Genomic DNA, 25,321 nt, shown 5'->3' with positions numbered 1-25,321 from the left:
GGAATGTTTGTGTTTTTTCTATTTTTATTCATTCAGCTACTTTGAGAGAAATTCTCTCTTCCTGACAGGTGCTTTTAAAACTATTTTGGAACCACGCAGCAGACATTTAGTGAGGTGGAGAATGTCTAACTTTGCAGAAGTAGGATTCAGTCTAATGTAAAACTTTTCCAGACAAACCTTTATGAGTTCAACCGTATATTTTGAAAGTTATAACCTATCCTTTCTTGCATAAAAAAATTACAAAATTATTTTTACCTTTTATAGGGTTCCCTTAGTTAGGTAAAACTTGATCCCTGATTGATTGAGTCTTTCATGCAGTGAAAGCTCTAGTGTGAAATGATTAGAAATCATAAAATCAGTTTGTGGATCCACTCCACCATTCTCTGTCGAAAACCTAGAAAAAAAAGTGTTCTGTATGATGATTGTACATTGTTATAACATCTTTTAAAATAAACTTGATTGCCTTTTAGGATTGGGGGGTGCAGCAGAAGAAAGCCAATAGGTCTTCAGAGAAGAACAAGAAGAAATGTGTTTCAGCTGAAAGTCGGTTAACCAATGACATCTCCCCAGAGTCCACTCCAGGGACTGGTCGAAGGCGTTCAAGAACTCCTCACACGTTCTCCCATGTGAAGTATATTACCCAAATGTCTGTTCCAGAGCAAGCAGAGTTAGAGCGACTTAAACAAAGGATAAATTTCACTGATTTAGATGAGGTGGGTGAACTTCATGTTTATACTTTGTAATGTAGGAAATAAAGGTGAGAATATAGGTGTAGATAACTTGTGTTCATTGGAGAATATCATCTTTGATAGTCAACATCAGATCTGAAATGGTTAGAATCATTTATTTATTTTTTATTCTTCTGACAATCTTTTATTTTATTCACAGAGGAGCATTGGAAGTGATTCTCAAGGGCGAGCCACAGCTGCAAATAACCAAAGGCAACTTGCTGAAAATAAAAAAGCATTCAACTTCTTACCACTACATGTCAACACTAACAAAAGCAAGGAATCCACTATGACCACAAGCAAAGAAACCAAAAAGCAGTCCCCAGGAAGAGATCTGCTTCCTTCAGTTTTGAGAAAAGATGCTTTTCAGGGAGAACAGGGATCTCAAATTGAAGATGTTACCAGAGAACCAGGGATGGACAGCAGCCAGGTAACCCTTTGTCCGATTTACGTATTTTTCAAAGTCTTTGTTAACCAGTTTATTTATTGAAACATAGTGAGGGGCATGCCACCTTGCTGACCTAGGCATCTCTGTAACAAAGTATATAATCCAGACTGGAAATGACGTGCTTTATAACTGTGGTAGGTGTGGTTTGAAACTTTGCATAAGTACGTGGCCTACAGCTAAAATATTTGACTAGGAACATTTGATGTAGATTATGATAATTGCAGTGACTTTTAGTCAACAGAATATAAAATTAAAAATTAAAAATTTCCAGTTTTCTTTTTTGGGGTTGAATGTGTAAATTGTGAGCCATAACAACTGACACCTTTTAACAGCCACAGCTGAATTTATCTGTTGCTTTACTTATTTTGCTTAACACATTTCTTTTAGTAACTTTAATTGTGCAAATGTGGTGCATAGTTTTATAAATAAACAACTTTTAATGTTTACTTTTTGACAAAATATGAAATGCCACAATTTAATATAGTAGAATGCTGATAGAGAAGGATACAACACCTGAATAACATTTAATAACTGTCCTTCACAATGACACCGTACAAATCAAAAGGTTTCTATAAGGTCAAGTAACCCTTAGGTAATTGAAAGTATAAAAAGCCAATTGACTCAACCTGTAAGTGGGGATACCCCATAGGTGGAAAGAATCATATATTGATTTGTTCTCAATTGTAGTGGTCATCTCTGCTACTTCTCAATTAAGTAAATTAGGTAATGATATTTTGTTCAAGTTTATATGGTACTTAATTAACTCGTATATTTTTAAGCAAATCTAAATACAAAATGTCTTCTGTCCTTTTTCTTAAGACTTTCTGCAGAGTAGGTTACTAGTTTGTAGTCCCTGAAATTATTGGTTTTAGAATGATCAGCAACTTAATCTTTTGCTTCAGTCATGTGATGGGAAAATAACTGAAATAGCATTTAAGTTATAGATTTAATTGTAATTACATTCATGTTTAGGTCAGATATTCAGAATCAGTGACTGATAAGTAGAAACTGGAAAAACCTGCACACACCATGCCTCCACAGGACTGGAGTTTGAGACCCATGACTTTCGCCAAGTTGAATTACTGCAGATGCAAATTATTACAACCTCTTGGTAGCCAACCAAATTGTCATTATCTGAACAGTTTTAATAAGTGAAAAACAATACATATTGGATAAGATTGGTTACTTTTTGGTTTTAATAACAAGAAAGTGACACCTGTGATTTGATGGATTTTCTGTTTTGTTTTATTTGTGGTGACTTGTACAGCTATTGTAAGCAGTTTGTATTTTTATCTTATGGTCACATGAAATCATATAGTGTGTGAACTGCATACAGGAGACCAGCAATATATAATGCTCCTCTGCTGATAATGTTAATGAATCATTATTTTGGTGGATGTGCTGCGCTATTGCACCCTGTATTATGTGCAGTAGCAATCGCATCTTGATCAGTAGAGCAAAAGCACTTGGTGCCATTTGGACCTGGCGTTTCACTTGCAATGTGTTCACACCACTGACACACAAACCCATGAATGCTCTGTCATTCCCAGTATCACTGAGGCCCCTGAATCAGTCATGTTCATATACATGGCATGTCCAAAACATGCTCTCTTCAGTCTCCGTTTCCAATCCATGTTTATTTGCTGTAAGAAAACACCTGTAATGCTATACAATGTGTGTTTTTCAAGCACATGAAAGACTGTAGACGGGTAGAGATCGCCACTTGAGTGCCAGACGGACTATATTATAAAGGGAAGGCAGGATTATGTGTTATATTTGATTTATTATATATTTAAATGACTGGTCAAAATAATGTGTTTAACTTATTTTCGCTTTTATCCAGCGAAAACGCTATAGGCATGTTTAATACATATATTTAGGAAAAGTCACGAACGGGTATGTGCAGTGTATTTAGGAACACAATTCAAATTTGAATAACCAAACCGGTCAAATTGACCGGCTCGGCGCTTCTAGTGTTAAAAGCTGGTTATAATAAGCCCTGTCTCAAAAATTGCCCTTTTGCATCAACATAAATTTATAATAAAGAACAGATGTGAATTTTACCTAAATGTGAAATTGCTAATATCAAAATTAACATCAGCCATTCTCGCATAAATTATCGAGCAAATGTTTTTTTTGTTTAATACTTATTTAGGATTTGTTTATCATTTGAAATTAGTTAAATGTTTATCTTTGTGGTTAGTATGAAATAAGGACTTTCATGTTTTACTTTGCAGTATGCAGGTTTGTGTAGTAATACTGTACATTAAAAGTAGTGGAAAGTTAATATGATTGCATTCATATTGCTGGACTAGAAAATTTGGCATTTTGGTAATTTAGCCCCTGTGGCTGTATCTAACCCATCACCATTAAAATAATTAGTACCTTTACCCGGCATTATACTTCACATCACATCCTTTCTTGGCACCTTTATGGTGAGGGAAACGCAGCATCATCTAACAGCTGTAGGCCGGTAAGCATGATATTGTCAAGGTATTTGGAAAGATTTTTGGTTTAAAAATGTAATTTAAACCTTCCCAATGTGGTCTGCAATCTAGTAATGTAGTGCTGCAATTGCAAATATATTTCCCATTTATAAAATATTGGTACAATAATGTACACAATCTGAGTCCAGTTATAGCAAATACAGTAACTGTATGGTTTTAGGCTCAATGAAAGATATGAGTTTGCTACAGAGTCTCCCCAGGCATCTGCAGGTCTTTAGTGTAGTTTGTTGGTTAGACATTGCAGTTCTTCCCACAGTTCTAATCGTCAGATCCCCAAAATGGTTTGATTTAGTGCTGCTGTATACATTTACTGCTGCACCTGACATAGTAAAGACAAGCTGGCATCTCTGCAGACTCTGCAGAACAGTACTTGAAAAACCTTTGCTAGATCATGTATTTTAAAGTCTGCAACCTCAAGGAATGCTGTCTAATGGTGGATGGAGAATAGTTTAACCTGCCCTGATGCACACAGTAACCTGGTTAATATTACCCTTGCTGAGCAGATACAATTGTTGATTCTAAAAGGTTCGAGGCATGTTTTTCTATCACAAGAAAGACATGACGAGGGGAAAAAAGTTACACACCATCGAAACACACCCAGTTTATCTACGCACACCTGTTTTACATGAAAATCAAATGAATCGGTATGCCACTTTTAAATATCTTGCCTATGTTTTAATGATTTTGAATTTATGTTAATACATTTTTAGTGTTTGAACAAAGAAAAACACGCATGTAATTAATGGAACTGAATTGACCTCGACAATAGTTACTCCAGACATGGGGGACCTTTGATTAGGATGTCGGTGACCACAGTGTTAATAAACCATTGTTGCACTGATCATAGTGTTCCTTCCTTAACTAATCTGCATTTTGAAATCCCCACACCTGTCCCCCATGAACCTGCCTAGCATTCTGCCCCTTAGTCCATCTAGCCATCAGCTTCCATGGGTACAACATTTGTCAGTGTATGAAATTACCTACAAAAGCTTTTTCCTTTGTCATTTATTGTTCTACCTTAAGAGTGCTTTGTGAACCATACAACTATGGCCCAACAGATATATCGGAGCACCGATATTATCAGCCCATATTGGCCTTTTGCAGAAATATGTGTCGTCGTATATTCCACTGATAATGTATCAGTACATTTTCTGAAACTGTTGGCTAAATATTTTTTCAAATGACCATAAAATCCTTCATCAGACTTCAGATAATAAATAAATACATGTTTATTTGGTTTTACAGTTGTTATAATTATAGGTGCTTTAGTTTTCGCTGGAAGCTTTCAACTCCCCAATTTGTGAAAAACTCATCTCTCGGACAATGTTGGATAAAACTGAAACAATACATTATAATTATAAAACTATTTCAAATCCTACATGTTTTGGCTGTGATTCGTATTGCAATATGTTTAACATACGTATTCAATAAGTTACACTTTCAAGGGCATTTTTAAATGCATTTTTTTTTTTTTAAACAAATGCAGTTGTGCTGTGCTGCCTGCACTATAACCTGCCTCTGTTGTATTGACAGTATTGAGCACTGAGCAGGAGTTGCGAACCTGAGAGGACCAGACTCGTGTAAAATGCAAATATAAGCTATACCCGCACTTAACACTAGCATTATTTTCTCTAATGTATAGAACATGCAGGTATTTCTGTTTGTGTGTGAAATTGCTCATTTACCTTGGTCTTTGTTCTAATATATAGAACATGCATATTTTCATATTTTTCCTTTATTCTCCCTTATTCTAATTTATTGAATTTATTTTTACAATGTTGGATTTGTGGTTATTTATGATGAAAATTAATGTTAAGTTTATTATGTAAAAATGTAAAAATCCTGCCTTCAATGCATATTTGACACGATTACTCTGACGGGGAGAGATTTGAGTGATCAATGCTAGAAAATGTCTTGTGCATGCTAACAAAAAAAAGTAAATATCAGAGGATATATCGGTAAATCGGGAAATTTTGCTTCCGGATTATCGGTATCGGACCCAAAAAACCTGTATTGGTCGGGCTCTACATACAACTCTTATGTTCAGTAAAGGAATCTACAGTGTCCTTTTCTTGTTTTGTATGATGGCAGTGAGTAGGCACACAGGTTCACGGATGACTCTTCATAATGTAGAATACAAGCTTCCTAGTTGTAGTTCAGTTTTTAAATGAAAGTGAAACAAAAGCTCTTGGGTCAGTCCCCTTATATGTTGGATCTTGAACTTTCCAAGTTTAGTAATACTAAGTATTCCCTTGCTTTTTACAGGTTGTCAGCAAGCTTGTTCAAATTAGGGAATATATTGCCAAGGCCAGCTCCATGCGAGATGACCTTGTGGAAAAAAATGAAATCCCAGCAAATGTTGAGCGTTTATCACATCTAATAGATCACCTAAAGGAACAGGAGAAATCCTACTTGCGATTTCTACAAAAGATGTTGGTTAGTATAATAAGACTTTGAATGTTTTATTCTATGTAAAAAGTAAACTCAGTAGTTTTCCTTTTGCTCTACAAAGGCATATTTGGGGTTTCTAAACCCGTTTTTCACGTATAACCTGTGAATGAATTTCACATACTATATTGTAAAGAATAGAAACTCCTAGGCTATAATGGTTTGGATGTTTTCAGCCTATATCTTGATCTTACATAAGTCATATATTGGTTTTCTCCTATTCCCATTAAACAGGTGGTGTTTCCAGTGCAATTATGTAATGGCACAATTAATTACCATGGCCAGAAATATGTATTGCCTTAATTGGGGGGAAGAAAACTGTACCATGTTTTAATGTCACAATTAAAGTAATTAAGTGTGACATCATTCTGTCAGTACAATGTGTAATGAATGTGATTTTCCCCATTGTCACGTTAGGTGGGCTCATTCCCAGTAACCAATTTGCCTGCAAATCTGTTCTTCTCTGGTACTCTGTGCTAAAATCTTTAGGAAATATTTGTTTTTTGTTTTGTTAAGCGTCCCAATATCCAGCGTATTAGCTTTGTTTTAATATTCAGTTGTTTTTATGTCCTCTTGCTGTACAGCTAAAACTGCCATCAGTTAAGTGCAGCACACATTCACTTAATTTTGCTTTTATTTACCAAACATTGCAGGCGAGAGAGAATGATGAAGATGATATTCGTACTATCGATTCTGCAGTGGGATCTGGCTCCGTTGCCGAGAGCACCTCTTTGAATATAGAAGTTCAGTCTGAGGCTTCGGATACCACAGTAAGTAGCCTATAGACTGAGCAGAAATCAAACTATTTCTTTTTTTTTTTGCTCAAGAAAATGAGTGAATATTACTCATTGTGAATGATTCGAGGAATAGAATAATTTATTTTTTTAATATAAATTTGCATTCTTCTTTTAGTAAGGAAACAAAGGAATTTATTTGGTCTGTCAGTTTCACTAAACTAGTTAACAAACCTAGCGAGGGTGTAATTTACAACTGATTAATAACTTGAACTGATTTTTAATCTTTTCTATAAAACATTAACCTGTATTGCAGCACAAGTTGATTGTGTATATGTGTAAGAAATAGTCACTTATTCTAAAATGTATAATTCACCTCCCTTATTTTAAACATTTAAGTGAAACTAAAATATTTTTGATGTAATTATAATTAACCTAATTAAACTATTACAAAGGAGATCTCTCAAATTCTGAATTATCGGCCCTGCATTGAGGACAAGCTAGGGAATTCTGCCACACCAGGACAGTTTTCAGACTTTGATGTTACTGCAACACCAAAAGAGAAAAGAGAGAGAGGTGCCCTGAATGGCAGGGGAATATGGCCTAATAGGATTAATAGCCAACAACTTGGAAAGGTACTTTGAAAATTGCCTTTGATCTTTACGTAACAATTTCTGCCCCCTTGAAGTTTCTCTTTCAAACAAAATCACAATCTTTTTTGTTTGCTCTGCAGCCTGTGCTTCGATTTAAAAGGTTTATATTTATTATAAATCAAGCTCTTTAGATTGCTTTTCTACCTTTAACTTTATCTAGGGAAACAGAATAATGCATTTTAAAGCTTGTACTCGTAATATTGTAGTCATGCCATTGTTTCCTTTTACTTTGATTTGATTGATTTACTACTTTGTATCTGCTAGAAGACATTTTACGTTTACTAATGAATCTTAAATCAATCTTGTAAAGAATAAAATAACTGACTTAAGACTTAACCAAATTTACATGTCTAACTCTTAGGGAAAACCTGTTCCACTTTCATTAAAAAAAAAAAAAAAAAAACACACTCTGGCTTTGCTTACTAAGCTTACTTTTGATAACTGCTAATTTTAATGCGTCATTCATTTTGAAATCGTCAAATGTTTCTTTGAGAATCATAGTTATGTTTATTTCGCCAAGGAGGCAGTTCTGTATTGGCTGCTAAGTGATTATTCTTTTGTGAACTGCATCATAGTGTGAGTGTTTTGTTGCAAAACTACACATGTTCCAGTTGATTTGAATGCTCAATCGAATGGTCTTAGGGAAGAGATCCTCACGGAGAAGCAAAGGAAGAACTGGAGAATCTCCGAAAGCAGCACGACCTGCTGCAGAGGATGCTTCACCAGCAGGAGCAGCTCAGAGCCCTGCAGGGGAGACAGGCTGCGCTGTTAGCCATGCAGCAGAAAGCCGAACAGGCCGTTGCTGTTATGGATGAGACGGGTATGACTATACTTTCTGTAACTACAGAGTACCTCATTTAGTAATATGGGAACTCTAGTGGTCGCTCAACTTTATATATTTAAAGACAATCAAAGTAAAAGGGTACAAAAATGATTTTCTTGTGGTAAATGTGGTCAGAATAATTGGTTATTCTATTACTAAACGTGTATGTGGATAAACGCATTGAATATCAGATATTTGCCTGTAATTTGCATTCAGAATTATTCACACAATGTATAAATATAATTTAGAGACAAAATAATGAATGTTCACATGAGTAGCATTTAAGATTTCACTTATTTCTTTAATGAATAAAAACTAATTTTGTTGTTGTAGTTGTAACAGAAACAACTGGGAGTGTCTCTGGACTGAGCATCACCTCAGAGCTAAATGATGAGTTAAATGATTTAATTCAGCGATTCCACAACCAGCTTCATGATTCACAGGTAAAAATTAACCTTTTCACACGATACCATGGTTCTGAATGTTCTGAGCCTTAAAAGGAAACCTAAAATGTTTGCTGTGTGTTGCAGCTGGTCAGTGCCCCTGTTGAATATACTCTGTGATGTTGCAATATTATAGATCAATTTATTCCTCATACTTTTGTGTTCTATAGGTGACCCAAAATCAAAATGATTATATGGGGGAAAACTGAACCAAAGGAATTGTTTTGTAGATGAAATATGATTTGATTTATTGTTGTCAAAAGGCAGCATGAATATGGAAATATGCAATGAAGAATATTGTAGCTTACCTGTGTATATCTAATAAGTATTACTTGTAGGTGCAACTGAAACTGTATCTTTATTTTCTTCAGAGAGGTCAGAAATGTTTAACCCAAGTACACAGTTGCATGTATTGGAGTAAGATAAGAGTTTTTGGGAAAACATGAAATATCTTTTAAGTGTACACACAGAGTACCTGAACCTTTTTTTAATTGTATTAATACGCATTATGATTTGTTGATTTTACAACACTGACAACACATTGGAGCGCAGTACAATCTTTTTATTTGGTGCTGGTCTGCAATCCTTAATGAATTTTGTAATGTAAAGAAAACAATGATGCAATTCTATCTCAATATTAAAAACGTTCTATGTTTTATTAGACAAAAGCCATTCCAGACAACCGAAGACAAGCAGAAAGTCTGTCCCTCACCCGAGAGGTTTCCAGAAGTAGAAACTCCCCTGTCTCAGAGCAACCTTCTGCAGATAACGCTAAACTTCTCAAGCTGAAAGAACTGCAAGACAAAAAGCATACCATGGATAAAATACTACAAGAACTTCACACACTAAGGGATCAGACCCTGAATAACAACTCTTGTAAGTTTATATTTATTTATTATAACTGTGCTTCAAGGGGATTTATCATTTTATCATGCTTACTGTACAAGATAATTCAGCTCATGGCTATGGATTTAACTGTAACCACTGAAGACTAATGTGAAGAATAATGTAAATGTTGGTATACTTTGTGAGATTTACTTATTTTATAGGTTTGTCACTCTTCAGAAAACCATGCTGTTGCATTTCATTGAAGGCAAACTGTATTAACTATGCTCCTTTGAATGGCAACACTAATTCTACAGTAGCTAACACTATAATGTCAGTTGTCGCACACCGTTTCTCTTCCCTGCACGTGAATTCAGTTATATGTAGTTATGTGTATGACTGTGTTATTGTGCACCCGTAGTTCCAGCTGCGTCTGCATCATCTCAGAGGAGTGTGGTTTCTACTGCACCTTCAGCAAGGTCTCCTGCAGTCAACAGGGAGCCAAACACGCTGTCCTCTGCCACACGACTGGACTCGACAGCCTCCCAGAATGACAGTGAAGTAGAAGACCATGTCCACCCAACTGCAAAGCTAAGGTATAGACACCTTGAAATCCTTTATAAGAAGGTTTGTGCGTGCGTTCTTTGTTTTCATTCAAATGTTTTTTCCCTTTTGATTAATTTAAAAAAGACGACATCCTGAAATTGAAGCATTAAATCAGGTAGTATCTTGTGCGTTGACCACACAAAAGTATTAATCTCTTAATTATTCAGAAACTAGTTAAGACTAAGTTTTTTATTTTTTTTATACTGTCTGATAATCTTCATTTTCTTAATGAATACCTAAAACCATTTTGACAGTCCTAGAATAAGTTTGATTGTTACAGTCTGTTTTAATACTTCAGATCTGTAGTTCATTTTAATGTATTTGGCATCCATGTTTTCAAGCAGTGAAAGTAGCACAAAGCTGTATTGTCGAAGTACTTGTTTAATAAATGCTTCAATTACAGTAGTAGGCTTTCTGTAATAATCAACATATAATGTTGCTATAGTGCAGTCTGTATAACATAATTCTTACATAATAGTATATATTCTAATGATTATTAATATTTTAATATGTCCACTAATAAAGGAAACTGAAGGAGGTTCATAAGCGACTGAATGAGCTACGTGAGTTAGTGCATTATTACGAACAGACCTCTGATATGATGGTGGACACAGTCAATGAAAATGTTAAAGAAGATGATGAAGAAACCGAAGAGGAATCCATTTTTGAATCTATTTTTGATTCTGACCATGAAAATCCTGAGCCCATTACAAATATCAGGTGAGTACCTGTAAACTAATTATTAAATTAATATTGGTAACTTTAACTTTAAGATTTTTTTTTTATTTTTTTTTACTACCTTTAAACCACCATCTATACAAAAGATGGAAAATCTCTCTCCTTAGGTGCATAATTGTCTTAAATGCGTTTTCCCGTTTGTATTTTAGAAACCCACAGCGAGCTGCAAATTGGGTGGACATGAACAGCTTGACCAATGCTCACAGTGTGAATAACAGAGATGGGAGATTAAACACTGATTGTGAGATCAACAACAGATCAGCAACTAACTTGAGAAGCCTAAACATCTTGTCTGTGATAGGTACTCCTCTTTGACAACTTTGTCCCATCAAAACTAATTGCATTTTTCTTCACTTTGAATTTGAACCCCGGAACTCAAGCAACAACTGGGTGATATAGACTCTTTTTATTATTTTTCTTAAAGGGATACTTGGGTATTTTGACATTTTAGCCTGGTTGCACACTCACCCAGAGTCAGACAAATCCATCGAAACCTTTTTGAGTTCTGTGTCCAGTTTGAAGAAATTGTTTTGTTAGCACAACTGATGGAAGCAGATTGTCACAAGACTCTCAAAAGCCAGCTAATTGACCTTTTTAAATACTCCTTTTTTATAAAGTTTCCATTTGAGTAATCATTCACCATCTCATTGCGGTACTGTAATCTCAATTAGCCATTGTATTACTACAAATGTGCAGTTGCAAGAACTGAGCAGTGTACATGGATCCTGTTTATTCAATATTGCAGCCAATGCATCAATGCATTAAAATGGTTTATAGTGGGCTAACAGTAACTTTTCGTAGCCCATTGGACTACCACTCATAATGGTGATTTTTCCATACATATTAACATCCTTTTCATGCGTTTTCATAATCCTTTGATTTTTGAGATTTGATATCTTTCGATTTGATTAACTTTGCAGTTGAAAAAATGAACCGAACCTACTGTGTAAACATAAAAATATCTAAAATGTTTACATATGTTTTTGAAATATGAACCTTTAATGGGTCTACATGTGATCATCCATTTATATACAATTTTAATCCTACCTTGTTTTGGTCAGAGTGCCAGTACAATGGGGATAGGTCCTACAATGAGGTTAAGGATGATAAAGATGAGGAGGCACTGGAAGATGATGAAGATGCTCAACAGAGGGAAGAAAGTGAAGGCTCTGTGTCCAGCCGAAGAAGTAGTCTGGAAGACGATCCTGAGTTTGTCCAGAAAATCCACAGACTTCACACAGCTAAACAGAAACTGAGGCAGCTGCAGGAGCTGGTCGCAATGGTTCAGGTGAGGCAGCCATTTAAACATGTGCTTTAATAATTTAAAATGGCAATATGCCTAGAATGCCTAGGATTAGTGCTTTTATGCTAAGGCCTGGACCTAATCAGAGCATTTACACAGTCACAAATTGCAAGTACTAGTTTCAGTACTTGATGGCATAATTTGATTTGGCAGAGGATTCTTCTTTCTACCTATTTTACATGTCATGAAGTTCTGTATTTTGTGTAGCATTTGCTGTTGGTGGTGGGCCAGTTTTGGTCCCATTTTGATTAATGAATTTGAGCTTCAAAGAACCATTTGAAACTTGATCATTTTCAGTGGTTCTGACAACAGTAAAAAACAAATTTTAAAGTGCCTTAAACTCTTCTCGAATAATAGTCATAACTACATGCGTTTTAATGGTTTAATTCTGAATTCCCAAGTATTTAATTCAGACAAATGTAAAATTGTACTCGTGCTTATAATTAATTGATGTGCTCTTTGTGTAATAAAGTATTAGAATCTGTTTAAGTTCTTTGGTTTGGTTTGATCTTGAAATGTACTGTTTTGAATGGTAATAGTAGATAATAGTAGATAGTCCTAAAGTAATTAAGAGTACATATTTTCATGGCTTTGTAAATTTGCAGCCACATGTCTTTTGTTTAAGTAAATGAAATGCTTCTCCTTGTCCTTAAATGCGAAACTTAACATTTACAGAGTGATGATACTGATGAGACGACTGCTAATGCATCCAGTGTGACTGAAGACGATGGCCTCAACCAGCAACCAAATAACACTAGAAGTAATGTTTCTAAGTCCCAGAAAGATGTGGCACTGAAAGAAAAAGCCAGGTATTCCCCTTTCCAGTCATTCAATTCATCCAATTTATTCAGCTTAAGAATGGCCAAACACAGTGCATTATCTTAGTTTCCCTTTTGCCAATTCTGTATTTTATGAAGGTAGTTATTGGGTTTGATGGGTATTTGACCTTTTTTAAATTCCTACATGAAAATGTTTGTAAGAGAACCTGAAGGAAAATCTGGCATTAGTTTTATATCGCTGTACTGCATTTAAAATATTTTGTTCTTTGCAGAGAAAAGTTTTACGAAGCTAAACTTAAGCAGCAGCAGAAGGAGCTTAAACAATTGCATGATGAAAGACAGCGACTGATGGAAATTCAGGAGAAGATCCAAGACCTGCATTGGGCTTGCCCTGATTTACAGGTGTGAGAGCTTATAATATACCTGACTATTTGTTCTCGCAGCAATTTATAGAATATGTGGATCTCGCCTAATTAAGAAAGGTGATACGAGAACAGCAACTGTATTTGCAGTCTAAATAATTTGTTAGGAATATACCTGTAGCTTCCTACTATTCTATTTTGAGTGGATTCAGAACAGAACTTTAAATGCAAAGCGGGAAATAAATAATGTAGACTATTTTAGAATAACAATGTGAGTCCATGTGATTGGTTATCACTGCATACCAAATGCACAGTTAATCTGTGGCTTTGTGAATAGACCCATTGCAATTTTCAGACAGGTCCTCACTACTCATCACTGTGGCTCTGTCCTTGTAGGCTTGACCCCATTGTGCTCTATTTCTCTCTAGCTGCTGTAATGTCTTCTCTCTCACTTTCCACATCCTCATTCAGTCTTACCAGCAAAAGCTTAAATACATTTCTTAGAACTTCATAGCATTGTCAAAATTCCAATACAATAACTCCAGACTGAAATTTTCCCTGCCTGTATTTTGTAATCTACTGCACCTCTCACTTTTCAAAACCAAGTTTAAATGAGATTTCAATACTTTCTATAGTCGTCTTATACCTGGGTAATACTTTGCTTTTATATTATACGTTTCCAGAAATGTAAATTCTTCTTTCAATATTTTTTTCTTTTCTTTTCAGTTGTCCATGTCTAGCACAGCTAGTCAAGCAGCACCCAATAAACTCCCTGCTGCAACATCAACTCCTGCTGTCAGTACCAATAGTGCAGTATTGAAACCAACTGCGGACAATGTAACTGCTTCTTCCTCTGATAATGAGGTATTGTATTGAGTGTTTTCATTGTCAGGGAACACTAGGGGATTCAATTAAAACTGCTAATAGCAAGCTACGAACATGTACATCATAGCAGTGGATACATGTATGATTAGAAGAGAGTAGCATCTTACTCAAAATTAAGTTGCAGCTGGGAAGATTGTTGTTTTTACAATTTTTGTTGGGTCCGAGTTTTGATTTCCATCCCAGGCTAGGCCTTAAAAGTACATTTGAAGTGATCCTTTAAAAATGAACATTACAATTTTAGTGAATTTTTTATATATATATATATATATATATATATATATATATATATATATGTATGTGTATATATATATATATATATATGTATGTGTATATATATGTGTATATATATATATGTATATATACACTCACCTAAAGGATTATTAGGAACACCTGTTCAATTTCTCATTAATGCAATTATCTAACCAACCAATCACATGGCAGTTGCTTCAATGCATTTAGGGGTGTGGTCCTGGTCAAGACAATCTCCTGAACTCCAAACTGAATGTCTGAATGGGAAAGAAAGGTGATTTAAGCAATTTTGAGCGTGGCATGGTTGTTGGTGCCAGACGGGCCGGTCTGAGTATTTCACAATCTGCTCAGTTACTGGGATTTTCATGCACAACCATTTCTAGGGTTTACAAAGAATGGTGTGAAAAGGGAAAAACATCCAGTATGCGGCAGTCCTGTGGGGGCGAAAATGCCTTGTTGATGCTAGAGGTCAGAGGAGAATGGGCCGACTGATTCAAGCTGATAGAAGAGCAACTTTGACTGAAACAACCACTCGTTACAACCGAGGTATGCAGCAAAGCATTTGTGAAGCCACAACACGTACAACCTTGAGGCGGATGGGCTACAACAGCAGAAGACCACACCGGGTACCACTCATCTCCACTACAAATAGGAAAAAGAGGCTACAATTTGCACAAGCTCACCAAAATTGGACAGTTGAAGACTGGAAAAATGTTGCCTGGTCTGATGAGTCTCGATTTCTGTTGAGACATTCAGATGGTAGAGTCAGAATTTGGCATAAACAGAATGAGAACATGGATCCATCATGCCTTGTTACCACTGTGCAGGCTGGTGGTGGTGGTGTAATGGTGTGGGGGATGTTTTCTTGGCACACTTTAGGCCCCTTAGTGCCAATTGGGCATCGTTTAAATGCCACGGCCTACCTGAGCATTGTTTCTGACCATGTCCATCCCTTTATGACCACCATGTACCCATCCTCTGATGGCTACTTCCAGCAGGATAATGCACCATGTCACAAAGGTCGAATCATTTCAAATTGGTTTCTTGAACATGACAATGAGTTCACTGTACTAAACTGGCCCCACAGTCACCAGATCTCAAGCCAATAGAGCATCTTTGGGATGTGGTGGAACGGGAGCTTCGTGCCCTGGATGTGCATCCCACAAATCTCCATCAACTGCAAGATGCTATCCTATCAATATGGGCCAACATTTCTAAAGAATGCTTTCAGCACCTTGTTGAATCAATGCCACGTAGAATTAAGGCAGTTCTGAAGGTGAAAGGGGGTCAAACACAGTATTAGTATGGTGTTCCTAATAATCCTTTAGGTGAGTGTATGTATATATATGTATATATGTGTGTGTGTGTATATATGTGTATATATGTGTATATATATATATATATATATATATATATATATACACACACATGAATTAGTTTCTACTTTATCATTGTCTTGGCAGCAGCATCTCTGTAAGCATAATGTGAGTGTTTGTTTGTAGCTAGAAAACAAATCAATTGTTTATTTTAGCTTTGGTCAGAGATGCGTCGACATCAGATCTTGCGAGAAGAGCTACGACAGAGAAGAAAACAGCTTGAATCATTAATGGCTGAACATCAGAGGCGAAAAGTATTGAATGACAGTTCTGCCAAAAGTGATGGTACAGAAACGCAAGGTCCCCAGCAGCTGAGCAGATATGAAAGGTTTGCAATGGGGGGGACTGTACAAGTATACAGTTCAAATTCACTATTAATTTTAAATAACTTTAGAGTGCACTATTAGTAATTTAGCCATAGCAGAATAATCCCCTTCAGGCATCTTAGACATTTGACATGATTTACTGGCTTATTTCCTCTTGAGAACTACTGAATGTAGCCCAATAAAGCTTTTTCTGATCTGGGACACTGGCTTGGGTATATTAGTATATGTCCCCTGACATTTTTTTGTCATTAAAAACAATACACACACACTTACACAAACCTGAGTATGTGAATGGGCACATTATACAGTAATGTAGCAGATGCCTCAGGGCAACTTGTTTTTTTCTTTTTCCAAATTAACAAACATACACAACATTTACAAGATGTTACAACACTACACAATTTAGACAAACCACACATTACATGTAACACTTTGTAATTAGTGCAGAACAAAGGCAGAATGAGAGAAATGAATACAGGTGCATTTTGTGATGTATAGTTTCTCTAAGTAGCTGAGGCAACTTTTGTTAGTTTGTTTTCCAAGCAACAGCCAAACTGCAACACATCCCTTCTTGGTTAACCAGCATAAAACATTTTTTAAATATGAAATCCTAACATTTGTTAGAAGTCCATATAAAATGTGTTTAGTGTTAGTTTGATCTTATTTTGTCTTCCAGGACCATGGCCACATGGGGTGGTTCTACACAGTGCGTAGTGGATGAAGATGAGGAAGGCTACCCCTCTGATGAGGGAGCACAAGATGAGGAGGAGGAGGAGGAGGAGGATGTGAGCTCAAGCTCAAGTGAAGACTTCCCTGAATATTCAAGCCAGAACCGCAGAACTTACAGTGCCAGGAAGTCTAGGGAAAGGTATAGGATCTATATTTTAATGTCTAACCTGGAACTATGTAACCCAGTTTCTTCGTCAGGATCCTGATAAATATTTAATGAAAACAATTTATTCAGTGATTCTCTTCTAAAATGCACAGCTTGTATTTGTATGTTTATCTGTTTTCTTTTGACTTTCTCTGAAGTTAATTGCATAACTGGACTTTACACTTTTATTTATTTTTTCTTTTCACTTAATCACATTTTCTCTTGCTCACTCTTTACATGTCTTCACTAGAGACTAAATGTTTAATGCAGCAATATACTTTGGGGGGGGGGGGGTCAAGTCTCTGTGGCAACTGTAAAGTATCTTAATCTTAGCAGGTAAGATAGTTACAGCTGAGGAATCATGAACACTTGCTATAGGTATTGCTTTCTGGATTCCTAAATGGGCATCCATCATTAAGCTGTAGAATGTGCGTCTAGGGGCAGGACATTGTCCCTTGGTGTAATGCTGTAGGAGAGAAAAAGATTATAACCAGCATAAATGTACTCTGCAAGATTACTAAAAATGCATTACCAACAATAAAAGTTACGTTGTTTATTTCCATCTGTGACAAGGTAGAATATTTTGATGAGAAAATCAAGAATGATGCATGTTGCATCATCTTTTGAGAGTTTTTTTTTTATCTATCCAGTGGCTCCATTAGATGTTGTGCATATGTTAGAGCACTAGATAGTAAAAATATCATTTTAATCATCTTGCTTAATAACACTACAATGTTAATTTCTCGTTAAAGCACCTGGAAAAATTCCAACCCATATTCTGTGGATGGCAATGTGCGTCCCTCACCCAAGTCAAAGCAGCAGCAAAATGTCAGTATGAGACGGCAGGAAAATCTTCGCTGGGCATCTGATCTGTCTTTTGTGGAGGAGAATCAACAATGGCAGGAACAAATTGTCCAGCTGAAGAAGCAGCTTGATTTCAGTAACAATATTTGCCAGACATTGATGCAAGACCAGCAGGTTGGAGTATTTTCTTTTGGTAGTTCTAACACTTAAGATCCACAGTAATTTGTGTACAGGGGTATCTGTTCTGTTAACCCTCTTTTATCATGCATTATCCCTGTTAAGGCCAGTACTGAGAAGCTTGTATGTTCTAAACAGTCAAGACAATCTGGTGTTATCCAGTAATGTGAGCTATTCTGTAATTATACCAGTTCTTACTTCAGATGAACCTCCAGGTTATTATTCTGGCATTGTGGAGCATAAGTTAGGACCTTGATATACATACGTGGTCTGTTTTAACCTTCTCTTAATTGTTTGTTCTTATTTTAACAGACCCTTTCATACATGCTTCAGAGTCTGCTGACCATCCCCTACAGCGTGTTGCCAAACAATCTTGGATCCCCTCAAGTGCAGTTAATAATGCACCAGTTAAATCAGTGCTATACACAACTGGCATGGCAACAGAACAATGTTCAAAGGTATGGAGTAAACTGTCATGTTGAATGTTTTCAGTGTTGAAAGTAATCCATTGTTTTTCAAAGAGATGAAGTTTAAATCTCTATCCTTTCAGATTGAAACAAATGCTGAACGATCTCCTGCGCCAGCAGCAATCGCAACAAACGCAGCAGGGTGCTAACCGGGATGGCAGTACCTGCCCTGCATCTCCAAATGTGTTCTTTCCATTTAATTTACCTCCCCCTTTAAGCTCACTGAACATGCCTGGGCTTGCAAACTTCTCTCCTCTTTCTTCTGGTATGTATCTCTGTGACTGTCATTATTTGCAGTGTAACTGAGAATTGCATCTACAATAGTAACTACAGCAACCATATGTTGTTGGAAATTCTAAACCAGTTTAAAGTCCATGGGAAAACATATGATAGTTTTTAATTTGATGTATTGTCTGTTGTGTTTTGTGTTGCCCCTTAGTGGCAGCTATAAAAACTTTCATGAATGAACTGGACACATTTATGGGAAAGGGTCCTATAAAAACAATATACTTTTTGATCAACTTAACCAAAGGTAGAACTAATTTTAAGAAATGGTTTTCCTTTAATGGGTGAAGTCTTTTAGTGTTCTAATTGCAAAAAATGTTCTTTTACCTATATAACTTTTTGTCTGCAACTGAACTAGTTATAAAAAACAGCTTAGCCACCAAGTAAAATTTATAAATGTTAAACTGGTTAATAAAATTCACTATCACTATTTCACATGATTAGGATGGAATTTGTACCTAAATATGCAAGTTTAAAATCTGTTATGACATTTATTTTATTAATCGTTTCAGGATTTAACTTAAATCCAGTGTTTCCACCCACCTTTGGAGAATTCCCCCAAAATGCATCTGCCCACACCAGCAATGAGCGACAACGAGTGGATCACAACACATCTGTGAAAACTGAGTATATGGCTTTTCCACAACCTTTTGAGAGTACATCTCTGAATGGCACAGAGAAGAATCGGTATGCTGTGAATGTGTTTATATCTACACATATTTGCAGTTGATTGTGCTTTTTTTAATACCAGTTGAACCTAAAATTATTTCATAAGTGGTTCTTGTGTTCATAGAGTGAGATTTTTGTTGTGTAAATGTATGTGCTCAATCATTGCTCTTCAGGTAACCAGGAAGTAACTAGCACTGAACTTCTTTCCTGACTTTTAAGACTGCAATAAAACAAACGGTATTATATATACATATACATATACACTCACCTAAAGGATTATTAGGAACACCTGTTCAATTTCTCATTAATGCAATTATCTAAACAACCAATCACATGGCAGTTGCTTCAATGCATTTAGGGGTGTGGTCCTGGTCAAGACAATCTCCTGAACTCCAAACTGAATGTCTGAATGGGAAAGAAAGGTGATTTAAGCAATTTTGAGCGTGGCATGGTTGTTGGTGCCAGACGGGCCGGTCTGAGTATTTCACAATCTGCTCAGTTACTGGGATTTTCACGCACAACCATTTCTAGGGTTTACAAAGAATGGTGTGAAAAGGGAAAAACATCCAGTATGCGGCAGTCCTGTGGGCAAAAATGCCTTGTTGATGCTAGAGGTCAGAGGAGAATGGGCCGACTGATTCAAGCTGATAGAAGAGCAACTTTGACTGAAATAACCACTCGTTACAACCGGGGTATGCAGCAAAGCATTTGTGAAGCCACAACACGTACAACCTTGAGGCGGATGGGCTACAACAGCAGAAGACCCCACCGGGTACCACTCATCTCCACTACAAATAGGAAAAAGAGGCTACAATTTGCACAAGCTCACCAAAATTGGACAGTTGAAGACTGGAAAAATGTTGCCTGGTCTGATGAGTCTCGATTTCTGTTGAGACATTCAGATGGTAGAGTCAGAATTTGGCGTAAACAGAATGAGAACATGGATCCATCATGCCTTGTTACTACTGTGCAGGCTGGTGGTGGTGGTGTAATGGTGTGGGGGATGTTTTCTTGGCACACTTTAGGCCCCTTAGTGCCAATTGGGCATCGTTTAAATGCCACGGCCTACCTGAGCATTGTTTCTGACCATGACCATCCCTTTATGACCACCATGTACCCATCCTCTGATGGCTACTTCCAGCAGGATAATGCACCATGTCACAAAGGTCGAATCATTTCAAATTGGTTTCTTGAACATGACAATGAGTTCACTGTACTAAACTGGCCCCCACAGTCACCAGATCTCAACCCAATAGAGCATCTTTGGGATGTGGTGGAACGGGAGCTTCGTGCCCTGGATGTGCATCCCACAAATCTCCATCAACTGCAAGATGCTATCCTATCAATATGGGCCAACATTTCTAAAGAATGCTTTCAGCACCTTGTTGAATCAATGCCACGTAGAATTAAGGCAGTTCTGAAGGCGAAAGGGGGTCAAACACAGTATTAGTATGGTGTTCCTAATAATCCTTTAGGTGAGTGTGTGTGTGTATATATATATATATATATATATATATATATATATATATAATAAAAAGATTGCTTGATTTTTATTTGTATTTTTTCCAAATAAAGGAGTGCGACAGAGGTTGAAGGTTGTGACCACCAGGGTGCTTGCTGGCATGGTGGGGCTCACAATGGCAATACTGAAGGGCAGTCCTCTGGCACACAAAGCCAGCAAGCTCTTAATCCACAGCCTTCCAGAAATGTCCGAAACCGTCCGTTTGAGGAGGAGTCCCTAGAGAGCTTCAGCAGTATGCCAGATCCTATGGACCCAACTACAGTCACTAAAACCTTCAAATCAAGAAAAGCTTCAGCCCAAGCAAGTCTTGCTTCAAAAGACAAAACCCCCAAATCAAAAAACAAAAGAAAGCGGAGTAAAGTACACAACAGAAATCCAGGAAGTAGTAACGTGGGTATGTATCGCTGTCAGATGATTTGATAATTTCAGCCACTTGATAGTTCTATCTGAAACGATCAAATAAGCCTTTCCAGCCATTTTAATATCTTTAAGCTGTTTCTCTTGCCATTTTATACAATCAAGCTTTAACACTGCTTGAGTTCTTACACTGTTAGTTGAAGGGTTTTGAGATGACAATGACAATGTTTGAACTGTCTGAAGGATAAATATTGGTCGGAAATGCTGTGAAGTACTAGAGTAAAATACTTGTACTTTTGTACAAGGAATGTTAAATTATAATGTTTCGGTCTTCTACTCCAGGACAGGAAAGTGGCAATGCTTCCAGTGCGAGTGAATACAGTAAAGAGAGGGTCCTTCACTCCAAACAGAAAGACAAACCTCAAAGTATCTTTGATAAACTAACACAGGAGCAGCTGAACAGTAAATTGAAATGCAGCAAATCCAATGACCTTTCTTCAGGTACGTTTGGATTTTCTTTGGCCTCAAACTTTATATATTAAACACGTGCACTATCACAGACTGTTACTATTTAATGCAAGATCTCAGGTGTGGTTGAACTCAGACCCACCCACATCATTAATTCAAACCCCAGTATTTGATGCCTGCTTTGCATTGGTAAACGCCAAGAAACCACCACTTTTTTACATTTTTCTTTTTTGTGTTCTCTTCAGGACTCTTTTTAGAATTTTTCTAGCTGGGTGGAGCAGATAATCCAAATGCAATTGACAAAACTTGGTGCTTATTCAAACATTTCATAGATCATTAACCTATCATGAATAGGGGTCTGTGTGTTTAACTGAAATTTGTGCTTTAATCCAGGTAAGGGCATTTAACCATTAAACTGCTAATTTCATGTATGAAATGAAGAGCTTTCAACTTTTTTGCAAATACTTTATAGGAAACCAAGCAGTTTAACTGGAAGCAATACATTTGTTCATAACATCTACACAGAATTACATTTTAGGGGGGTGTACTTCTACTGATTAATTCGAATAATCTTTAAATCGGACTTGCCACATTAAACAGCTTCCATATATACTCCTTTTTAATTTAAATAACAGGGAGAATACCTGCTTAAAAAAAAAAGCGTTTCGTTTTTTTGTGTTCTATTAATTTCCCCTCATCTTTTCTGTCTGTGCACATTTTGTTTGTATCACTTTTATCTGTCCGATTCCCCACAGCAAATGCTTGGACAGCTCCCTTCCACTCTAACAGAAATGCATGCACTGAAGCACCAGGTAATATATGTGTACCTCTGCATGTATAACTCTAGGCTTGGTGAACTTCTCTTCTTTCCTTTTGTTTTACTCAAGTCGCTACTAATGTTTAAGACGCCTCACACCACTACACACACACACACACACACACACACACAAGCTTAAGTGTTGCCCAAATCCAAAGTGTCTTGATCTATTTCAAGCTTAATTTGCTTACATTTTATTTGACCGTTCTATAAAGTCACTAGTTTCTAGTGTCCTAATTTTACTGGACAGAATATAGAGCATCTTAAATTGTGATGTAAACTGAACTATTATGCACAATTTAAAAAGCAACTGGAAGTATGTGCATCAATACCTTAGCAAAACTAACTTCGATCCTGTTTCAGTGCAATACTGAATGATGGAATAATGTTAACTTGAGGATTGTCAATGAAAATTATTTTTGTTTTACTGCAGAAACCAGCAGCGACTTTTCCCTGTTTGAAGCACTGCGTGAGACCATATATTCTGAGGTGGCAACTTTAATTTCGCAGAATGAATCCCGGCCACATTTCCTAATTGAACTTTTCCATGAACTTCAGATGCTCAACACAGATTATTTACGACAAAGAGCGCTTTATGCCTTACAGGTAATTGTGTGAGTTAAGACCTATCAGAGTAGTTATACAACTGTTGACTTCATAGTGTACTAATCAAAATTGGTATGAGAACTTTTGTCACTTGAAAATGGACACTCTTGTGTGAACATGGATATTTATGGATATCTCAAATATTTAGTTAAGTTGTGGTAGATTGTACCTACAAATAGAGAAACTCTTAAATCTTCATTTGTCTTATTTTGAATTCAGTCCTAATTTGAGCTGGGTAGTTATTTAATCATTTAATGTTTGCAGGACATTGTGACTAGGCATCTGACTGAAAAGAAAGAGACTAATGAGGAGCAGCCAATGTCTCTGAGTTCAGTTGCATGGGCCGCCTCCAATTCAGAACTGACTCCCAGTGAAAGCCTAGCTACAAGTGATGGGGTAAGTGTTGGCTGCCGTTGTTCAGCTGTGAGCTCTAGTCACGTCTTTTCAAACTGCCCAGCAACAAAATTCCAGCAGTTTGCTCTGTCATCAAACTGTCCCATGTTTAACGCCTCTGCTATACAGAACCATGGCCAATGAGTGTCTTGGAATTGTCCAGAGCTTTAACACATAAATAATTAATAGATCTTTGCTTGAAAAGTTTCCCTACACGTTGATGCTGTTATTTGTGCTGTGGTCATCTGTGAAAAGCAAATGCCCAGGTAGTGCGTATTTCAATCAAGCCCGAGAAGGAGCTTTTGAAGTCATATATTATTACAAGCATATTACAAAATAGCCATTTTGACTTCCAAACTGCAAATTCAAAATCTTCACTTTATATTAAATATATTTTGATTTGACATAATCAATATGTCTCTAATATGACATAATGAGAGCACAATGTTTTTGGTTTTCTTTAGCCACATGTTTGTGTACTTTCAAATTTAAATTAATTTTATTATCTTCTGTATTCATAGGAGGCTTCAGAGAAGAACACGGGCAATAAACTAACCCTAAACAGGAAACCGAATGATGGTATTGTTGAATTTGTGGATAATGATAGTACCCTGTCTACCTCTTCCAACCTTGAACCATTTGCAAACGATGATCTAGGTATGTTAAACTCCTTTCATAGTGTATATGCTTTTCTACATTATGCATTACTCTTGGTGTCATGTCAATAATTAATTACGAGCCACTTTACTATGCATGCTTGTTCTGGTGCAGGGAATACTGTGATTCACTTGGACAAAGCACTGGCAAGGATACGAGAGTATGAGCGCATGAAACTCAGATCTGAATATAGCGAGAATACGGCTGACTCCTCTGCCATTGAACAACGGGCACCTGAAGGCCTAGAAGGTACTTTCGCTGTAAACTCTTTACTGATTTTTCATCAATATAAAGCAGATGTTTGTGTTGAACTTTGATGCATAATTTTAAAGTTTTATTTAATGCTTTTTACTTTTCTCCTAAGGTGCTTGCCAAAGTCCTAGTATAACCGGACAGATCTCAACAGATATTCCCTGTCCACGTATTGATACTCAACAACTCGACCGGCAGATTAAAGCAATCATGACGGAAGTCATTCCCTTTTTTAAGGTGAGGAATAGGACATTTGTTTTGGTTCAGCATTTGCAAATCTAAATGCATCTCTTCCTGGTTCTTTCAAAGCTATATGTATGTATTTTTTTATTATACATAATGTTTTATTTATACATACACATACCAGAAATAAAGGCAAATAAAATCTTCAGTACTCCTGCAAGTCTGGAGATTATCCATCTTTTCTAGAGAATACAGAACTTACTTTCCTGCTTCATTTAAAAAGCTGTAAACATCCTCTTTTACTTCTCAGGAGCACATGGATGATGTATGCTCCTCACAGCTTCTGACTTCTATCAGGCGTATGGTCCTCACACTCACACAGCAGAATGACGAGAGCAAGGAGTTTGTGCGATTCTTTCACAAACAGCTCGGCGGTATATTGCAGGTTAGTCCTTCAAATTGACCTCTGTGGGTTTAAGGATATCACTATCACATTTTCATTAAATACACTATTCTTGTATCGTGTATATTTTTGAGGGGTTGAATGGGGGTTCAAT

The 25,321-nt window shown here is 36.6% G+C and overlaps 1 protein-coding gene across 9 annotated transcripts in view; it reads left to right on the top strand.

The window, feature by feature from the left end:
• Positions 1-25,321, top strand: part of pcm1 (pericentriolar material 1) — a 35,391-nt gene that overhangs the window by 3,004 nt on the left and 7,066 nt on the right. For 4 of the 9 annotated variants that reach the window (XM_066718244.1, XM_066718245.1, XM_066718246.1 and 1 more), the window contains 30 exons: positions 471-713; positions 889-1,158; positions 5,949-6,119; positions 6,785-6,901; positions 7,321-7,500; positions 8,161-8,338; positions 8,675-8,784; positions 9,447-9,660; positions 10,031-10,205; positions 10,741-10,935; positions 11,103-11,254; positions 12,015-12,241; positions 12,932-13,065; positions 13,308-13,437; positions 14,124-14,261; positions 16,063-16,235; positions 16,910-17,101; positions 17,860-18,085; positions 18,401-18,546; positions 18,639-18,820; positions 19,353-19,527; positions 21,085-21,425; positions 21,731-21,889; positions 22,612-22,668; positions 23,107-23,279; positions 23,544-23,675; positions 24,194-24,329; positions 24,444-24,578; positions 24,694-24,818; positions 25,075-25,209. In XM_066718244.1, coding sequence (XP_066574341.1) covers positions 471-713; positions 889-1,158; positions 5,949-6,119; positions 6,785-6,901; positions 7,321-7,500; positions 8,161-8,338; positions 8,675-8,784; positions 9,447-9,660; positions 10,031-10,205; positions 10,741-10,935; positions 11,103-11,254; positions 12,015-12,241; positions 12,932-13,065; positions 13,308-13,437; positions 14,124-14,261; positions 16,063-16,235; positions 16,910-17,101; positions 17,860-18,085; positions 18,401-18,546; positions 18,639-18,820; positions 19,353-19,527; positions 21,085-21,425; positions 21,731-21,889; positions 22,612-22,668; positions 23,107-23,279; positions 23,544-23,675; positions 24,194-24,329; positions 24,444-24,578; positions 24,694-24,818; positions 25,075-25,209 — 5,121 coding nt within the window. The remainder of the gene's footprint in view (positions 1-470; positions 714-888; positions 1,159-5,948; positions 6,120-6,784; positions 6,902-7,320; positions 7,501-8,160; positions 8,339-8,674; positions 8,785-9,446; positions 9,661-10,030; positions 10,206-10,740; positions 10,936-11,102; positions 11,255-12,014; positions 12,242-12,931; positions 13,066-13,307; positions 13,438-14,123; positions 14,262-16,062; positions 16,236-16,909; positions 17,102-17,859; positions 18,086-18,400; positions 18,547-18,638; positions 18,821-19,352; positions 19,528-21,084; positions 21,426-21,730; positions 21,890-22,611; positions 22,669-23,106; positions 23,280-23,543; positions 23,676-24,193; positions 24,330-24,443; positions 24,579-24,693; positions 24,819-25,074; positions 25,210-25,321) is intronic. The other 5 variants (XM_066718249.1, XM_066718250.1, XM_066718248.1 and 2 more) reach the window with 4 other exon arrangements.

Source organism: Amia ocellicauda, chromosome 12, assembly GCF_036373705.1.
Source record: "Amia ocellicauda isolate fAmiCal2 chromosome 12, fAmiCal2.hap1, whole genome shotgun sequence".
Classification (NCBI taxonomy): Eukaryota; Metazoa; Chordata; class Actinopteri; order Amiiformes; family Amiidae; genus Amia; species Amia ocellicauda.
The sequence above is the reverse complement of the archived record's forward strand: the minus strand, read 5'-3'. Positions and strand labels throughout refer to the sequence as shown.